The 7436-nt window shown below is 42.1% G+C and overlaps 1 protein-coding gene across 1 annotated transcript; it reads right to left on the bottom strand.

Moving 5' to 3' along the window:
* Positions 1-1102: 1102 nt before the first annotated feature.
* Positions 1103-7436, bottom strand: CCK (cholecystokinin). Its single transcript, XM_040593774.1, has 3 exons — positions 7213-7436; positions 5580-5837; positions 1103-1492 (listed from the first exon to the last, which is right to left on the bottom strand). The coding sequence occupies exons 2-3, from the start codon at positions 5833-5835 to the stop codon at positions 1356-1358; spliced, it is 393 nt and encodes a 130-aa protein (XP_040449708.1). The 5' UTR covers positions 5836-5837; positions 7213-7436; the 3' UTR covers positions 1103-1355.

Here is a 7436-nt window from a genome sequence, read left to right as displayed (position 1 = left end):
AAACAAATTTTTTTCTTGGTTTTGGTATAATTTTGGTTTAGTACAAGTATTTTCTATGTGTTGTTTTCTATGCATTGGTTTTGCCTATTAACTGCTGTAGGGATTGCTGCTGAGATATTCACCTGTTTCCTCCGGCAAGCACCTGCTTTTCAGCATGTGACAAATGCCTTCCTTTCTTATTAATGCACACATTTGGAATTTGGAAGAAATTATGCAAATTCTGCAATGCAAAATTACTTCCTTTTTCAGGTTATGGAATTCCTTAGATGTGAGAACCAGCTGCTGAAGCAGACGTGGGAGCCACGGGAGGGGTGGCTTGTAGTGAAGGAGGAGAGTAGTAGGTAAAAGACTTTCTGCAGTTTGCTCGCTGGCCAGCAGGCACGACTCCGAGGGGACCCGCTGGACCACCCCAGGATGCTGGTTTTGCACAAGCAGGAATTAGTCCCCAGCTGCAAGTGTGGGGCTCTGCCTTGCTTTGCGCCAGGTAAGGGCTGGGCACAGTCTCCTTCCTTCTCCCCACGGTGGTGGGCGATAGGCAGCTCAGGCTGCCTCTGTGATACTCTGGAGTGACTGGTTTCCTTTTAGGACACTGACTGCTCCGGTACCTCCTCCCCCTCAGGATGACCTTCTCCATTCAGGGAACTGTCCTGACCCCCTCCCCAAATGAATGCTTGGCTCACCACACGGCAAGGAATGAATGCTCTGTTTATTCCATGATTTGCAGCTGTCAGCAGAACTTTCACATTTAGCTCACAACACAAAATAAATAAACCAGGAAGATGAAAGGTGTTGGTGGTGTTCCTCTTTTTCTTTTAGTTTTACTATCGTTGACTATTTACTACAAACATGTGGGCTTGGTGTCTGAGTCCTTTAAAAATGGGGTCACCGTGAAAATAGCTGGCCTTTTCTGGCAGTATTGTGCTGTTGTGTTTACATTTGGACAAGCTCCCCCTTAAGAGTTCACAGCTAATGGGACTGACACGATTTGTGTGAAAAGCGGCTCATTCATCTGACTGTTCAACACATGGAATTCCTTTACATTGCAGAGCGAAGGCATTTTCCTGCCTCCCTGTATAGTAAGACACCCAGCAACATGTGGTGACAGGACAAGAATGGGTACGTGAAATCATTTTAATGTAATATCGATGTATGAGAAACCACAAAAGAAAGAAAACATTTTCTGGAAAATTCTGCATATGTATATATTGCATTGTATAGTCTGACAGACAAATTTACATCAAATACATGATATATTTTAAAACACTGATTCAAAGAGGAAAACAAATTAATTTTTCGCTTTCTGTACAGACATGGGAGTGTGATTTTTTTTTTCTGTTGCTATAGTTTGCTGTTCTTTAGGAAGAGTACTCGTATTCTTCAGCACTACGGCGTCCAAAATCCATCCAGCCCATGTAGTCTCTGTCATTTATCCTGTGCGTAGGATCAATGCTCTGTACCCTGTTTCCCATAACTGAGAGTCTTCCAGTGGGACCTAAAGAAAAAGTGTTTGGGAGAGCAGAGAGTAAGTGGACACATTTTTCAGGTTCATCCATTTTCTGATCTATTTTGTACTCTTTAGTAGACACCTGCAATAGTTGACACTGTTTGACTTAATACCAATCGTGTAAATGCCACTGTCATGTCATTGGGGAAAACATCATAGAAAAAGTTACGGGCAATGTACTGGAAGGGGCTTAAGTTTTTTATTGTAAAATAAACAGGCCATTTTCTCCCTCCTGCTGCAGAGGCATTCTGCTCCTGGCTGCCAGGAAGGAATATGGGTGCAGTTCTTTTTCCATCCTATTTCACTACAGAAAGAAAGTTCAAACCATTTCTCACTCTTTCGGTAGGACTGCACCCTTGCTTGCTGGTGCTGGGAGAGTTGCTCTAGATGCCAAGTATTCTGCTTGAGAGCAGACTCAGGCCTGAGACAGGACTCCACCACAGTTCTGTGTTGCTTGAAAATCCATAAATGTTAAGTACAGGAGCTCTGACAGTGCAAACTCAGTAACAAGCGCGGTATGGGTATGAATCCCAGGTTTTGTGGAGAAATGGGGATAATCCTGAAATGGAGAGAGTTGTGTTTGGAGTTTATAGCTAGAGACACCTCTTGCTGGAACTATACAGGGCTTATTACTATGCCAGTGATACTTTCATTGCTTATCCAAAGCTTTCATACATCCTTTCACAGCAGGGTTGGATGCTGATCTCTGATCTTGCTTTATCCTTTCCATCTTACTCGCTTAAGGCATCAAAAAGACACAAATTATTAGCAAATATAATTTATGCTTAAAAAAAAAAAGGGCTTTAATCCTCTGTTTTGACATCATCACATTGTGTAACTCAAAATGTAGGGAACGGTAAATGACTTCTCTCTCCACTCCCTGAAAACAGCCAAAATTGACATGTGCCAATAATTAGATTGAGCTTAAGCCTTGAGTGAGGAAGGAACAGATTCGATTAGTATTCGATGCAGACTGAAGCTTGAGGAGTACTCAAACTGATCAAAAAGGAAAAGAAGCCCAAATCTAACCTCCCAAATCCAAATCTACACAATTGCCTTGCTTACGGATTCTTGTTTTGAAGGAACCCTTGGTGACTCTGTGCTTTTACATTTCAAGGTTTTCCTCATGTGATCACTTGTAATGAACATGATCCGTTACAAACAAAACCAACTGCATTATTTTATTAGTGGTTGCAGAGAGACAGAAGAGCAAAGGTACCAAAAAAAAATAAACCATTTGCCAAAAACAAAATGACAAAAAAATTAATTATCTCTAGAAAAGAATGTCTACCATTAAATGCTCAAACCCCATGAAATTCACATGTATAATTCAAAATATGCAATTAAATTGATGAAAATGGCTTCATGGCACTATAATCAGGCAGGGCTAAGAGAGCACAGAACCATCACTCAGATGTTGGTATTTAAGAGGCTTCTGAGCCTGCAGTGACCTGTGGACTGTAATGGCTCCCCTGGTGCCATTATGGTCTGGCCTGGCAAAGGCTCCTTAGAGGATAGTAAATGTGCATGTCACTGACTTGACAGCTACAACATGTCTTCTACACTGTGCCAGATTCATGCTGAAAGCCTGCAGATGAAATTAGTTGAAAGCTACGGGTCACAAACAGTAAAATTAATTTCTTAAAAGCACATCAATTACCCTTCCTCAAACAACCGGAGATGTCCTGTGGATACTGCAGAATCAATGTACAGCAAACATATTCAAAACCATAGCAGTTTGGCTAAGAGGCTGCCATTTAGCCCTCTTAAGAAAATCTAACTCTCTCACTGTTTCAACTGGACTTATTGTCCAAAATCAGCCTTTCTATTAAGCACAAGGACAGGCGCCGTCACTGGTGACTGCTAACACTAGAAAATGCCGACTCTCTTTCCTCTTGGATGGAATTTTCCAGTGAGCATTATGGTTTAGACAGATTAAAATTACAGAGGATGTGAGTGCTCTGCAGAGATTTCTGAAGTACTGCCCAGAATCTTTAAGTTGAATAAGAAGATAATGTTTTAGTGGAAATGCTGTATGTAAAATTAAATAAATACTGTTTTGTCCCTGTCAATCTTCTGTAACTAGTAACTACGTCTACAAACCAGAGTCCAGCATCACAAGAATCCCATCATCTGCTAACAGTCACTTTGTAGAGTTAATTATATAAGTCAATTAACATGTATGCAGGAAATTCTCCCTCATATTAACATTTACCAAAAAGACATCTTAAATCCAAAGTGTTTTTTTCACTTCATCTGGTTAAGCTATTTGGAAATGTCAGCCAGATATTTAAGGATATAGTGGGTACATAAACTAGAATGAGTTTTGTTTCCAGGTAGGTGGTTTACAATGAGTACACTGTTGGGAAAGCTAATGAGGATTCTGCTTTATAGACTCCTGCGATAATGTTCTTATTCAGTAACAGCTTTAACTGTAGTCACAAATTGAGGAATTTCATATCTGAACTCCTTTTCCATTAGATTATGTGAACTGCTACAAGAAGTTCCTTAATAGATATCCTGCAAATTGGTAACATTCAATGAAGTCTCTCAGACTATATTAAAAGTGATTCTTTTTCTGTTGTTTCTGATTTGGCTTTGTTCTAACTACACAGATTGATGTATATGGCTGCATATGAAATGCATAAAAATGCATTTGATACCTCTTAATTGCAGTCTGCCATCAAAAATAAGAATAGGATTTTTTTCCTAGCATAGAGATGAGCAGTGAGCATCAAGAGGGGAGGGTTAAATGGTCTGCTTAAGGTTGTGTCAAGAGACAGGAGAGGAAAAAGCTCTTACTTGTATAAAGTGAATTTCATCCTAAGCACAGTCTGGGGTAGGGAGTGAATTAATTTCTCAGTGTCTGTATACCCAGGTAATACTTATTACTGCCTTACCCAGGTAATACTTATTACTGCCTTCCCCTCAAGTGCTCTTTGCTTCTCAAGATGTCCTCTTTCGCGGTAGCACAGGGGATAGATCAGAGAGGCTATCACAAGTAAACAAGGTTTGTGTAGCAGCTTCTGTTGAAGTTGGCAGTCAAAAGGCCACCACAAGGAGGCTGCCCATGGTGTTACTCTATTGAGATACAAAGTAATACAGAGATGAGGCAGTTCAAAAGGAAAATGTTTTCTTGGCAGGAGTTTCAGCGATCAATGATTTTGATCCATCATTTTTACTGGTAGCACAGATGGCATGTGTTTCTGTCTATGTAAAACATATATGGTAAGATATTAACAGGGACAGCTTGCTATCTCATGTATGTAATACAATTGTTTCCTCAAATGACTAATAAATCACATGAGAAGAACGAAGCCCTTTAATTCCACTACTCTACCAGTGCTTCATGCCCTTGCTACAAACATAGTGCCATGGAGGCTTAAATTAACTACAAGATTGTGTTCCCAGGCTGCCTAAGACCAAAAACTAACAGGAACTGATGTGTTTTGAAGCAAATGTGCTTTTACTTATCACTGCTTTTAATTATTGTGTTCGTAAGTGTGAATTCTGATCTTTCAAAAGCTTCCACACTTTTGGAACTTCCTCTGCAAACAAATACATGGAAAATCCAATAGCCCAAAGATAACCTCTGGCTGAGGTGAGGTTAGCCATTTGCTCTGTATTTATCCTCAGAAAAGTTTTCCTGCTCTTCTAATTTAAGAGGAGAGAGGTTAACTAAATGAAAAAGAAAAAAAAAAATGAAGAAAATGCAATTACTGTATTTTATCTGAGATACAACATGCTGAAATAACAACAAAATAATTACAAGGCTATGAAATAGTAAGTTAAAAATAAAAGCTGAAGTACAACCTGACAGGTAGGTTACATTTTTCTTTAGTTACCTATACGGAGCTCTTAGTCAGTGGCTGCTATGCACAAGTCGTTTTTTGGGAGGAGTTTTTTAGTAAATAATAGAACACTCTCTGCTTCAAGAATAGCCAGGCAAAATCTACACCCTGTCTTCTCTAGGAATTCATGCTAGATGATGACAGGCTTACCTTAACATCTAGGTATCCCTGCAGGAAATTCTACTGACACAGAACTGTCACAGCAAGTAGGCTATAAACCGTACCTTTTCTGGCTTGCTGGAGATACTTGGCCAACAAAGCACCTATGTTAGCTCTTTGGTCAATGCTTCCATCCAGCCGTGGCAGAGGTTTCAGCGGGCCAGCAGATGAAGGGGCGCGGATCTGCCGTTGATGTTCTGTCAAGCTCTGCTCAAGCTCAGCAGCCAGGGGATTCCCATTGTGCAAGCCCACAGTTTGCTGTCCGAACGAGCTCGCCGAGAGCACAGCAAGGAACACGCAGATGCATATACCGCTGTACATTGCTGGAGAGAAAAGGAACATTAAGCTGTTAAAATGACCACATTTACTACATTGCATGTTGTCCCTACCTCCATCTTCCATTGGGTGTGCTGGCTTCTAAGCAAACTAGGGTTGTGTTGGGTTTTCTTAATGCAGGTAGCCGTGGGATCCGTCTTAAGTTGGAAAACATGTACGTGAATGGTTAAATATCCCTTGGTAAGAGGAAGATATGCTGGAAGGGACTAAATTGCTTCACTGCAGTACATGCTATGTCTCCCTGATCTACTAAATTCTTACTTGATTTTCTTTTTATGGAAGCTGTATATCATTAACACTTCAGGGAGATGAATCCAGCACTGTGAAAAATGTCAGGATTCAAATATTTCAGTATTTCAATGCTGCACTAAAAATCTTCTGTTATTACAAATGCTCAGGTTTGACAGATTCTGTGAAAAGCCTTTCTTCAATCAGCCTTTATTGGTTTCAACTTCAGTGTTCAGGAGGTTTCATCTCATCATGCACAGAAAAAAAACCAAAAACTTGTCCAAAGGAAAGAAAATCCAAAATCTATTGCTCCCCCAAGCATTTGATCTAATAGCCGAGGTGGTAAAAGCTGTTTAGTTAAAAGCTGGAAGAAGTACATGCAACTTAACAATAATGTTCTTCATATAAGACAGCAAATTCGAATGTAAGAAATTTTTTACCGCTTCCTTAAACAAGTACTAGGCAAAAGGATGCTGCTTGTCTAGAGCATTTGATCATATAAGCTGAAATAGTATTTTTCTGGGAACAGAGAAACTTCCTCCACCTGTTAGGAGAAACAAGCTACCTAGTACTTAAAGCTACAGGGGTAACTTCCATTTATAAATATACATGAATTACCTCAGCTATATGAGACTTTTTAAATTAGTTTTTGCACAACATACTGAAGGTAACCTCTTCACTTTAGAAGAGGAGAAAACAAAGTTTATTTGTCCACCACATATAATAGATAGAAAGCACTTCTGATGCATAAAATACGGGGTGGGTTTTTTTTAGTATTGTTAGGAGATGAACAAAAAAAGTCAAACTGTCACTCCAGCACGGTTATTAGTGCTGTACCCGCGTAGGTTTTGGTAATTAAGACACCGAAGGTGCATTGCCTCCCCTCCTTTTCACCGACCCGATTCCTGTATTTTAACGCATAAATATATATACGTTCCCGTACATTCTAACGATCCGAAACACACAATCCCTTCCCCGACGGCTGCCTCTGCCACAGCCTGCTGGCCCCGCTGCCCCGGGCTGCCGCCCAGCCCCGCACAGGTAAGCGCCAGGCTCCCCCGGCCCCCCCCGGCCCCCCCCGGCCCCCGGTCCGGCCCCGGAGCGCGGCCAGCGGCGGTGGCAGGTGCTCCCTACCTGTCCGCTGCGCCGTGCCGAGCCGGAGCCGAGGAGGAGCGCGGCCGGCGGTGCCCGGGCGGGAAGTCAGGGGCGGCTCAGCCGCGACCCCTTAAGTATCGGCGGGCGCCGCGGCGGTGTTTACACAGCGCTGACGCAGCCGGGGCCGCTCCCCGCTCAGCGCCCGGCTCCCACCGCCCCCCGGCACCGGGCGCTTGCGGGGGCGGGGGTGGGCGCTTCGCGGG

Source organism: Falco naumanni, chromosome 4 (assembly GCF_017639655.2).
Source record: "Falco naumanni isolate bFalNau1 chromosome 4, bFalNau1.pat, whole genome shotgun sequence".
NCBI classification, from domain to species: Eukaryota; Metazoa; Chordata; class Aves; order Falconiformes; family Falconidae; genus Falco; species Falco naumanni.
The sequence above is the reverse complement of the archived record's forward strand: the minus strand, read 5'-3'. Positions and strand labels throughout refer to the sequence as shown.

What these genes read in the sequence shown, in the direction of transcription:
- CCK (XM_040593774.1), bottom strand. Translation starts at nt 5,835, where the DNA reads ATGTACAGCGGTATATGCATCTGCGTGTTCCTTGCTGTGCTCTCGGCG. An exon ending in TCTCCAGCAAGCCAGAAAAG is followed by an intron (nt 1,493 to 5,579) that starts GTACGGTTTATA and finishes CTTTTTCTTTAG; the next exon opens with GTCCCACTGGAAGACTCTCA.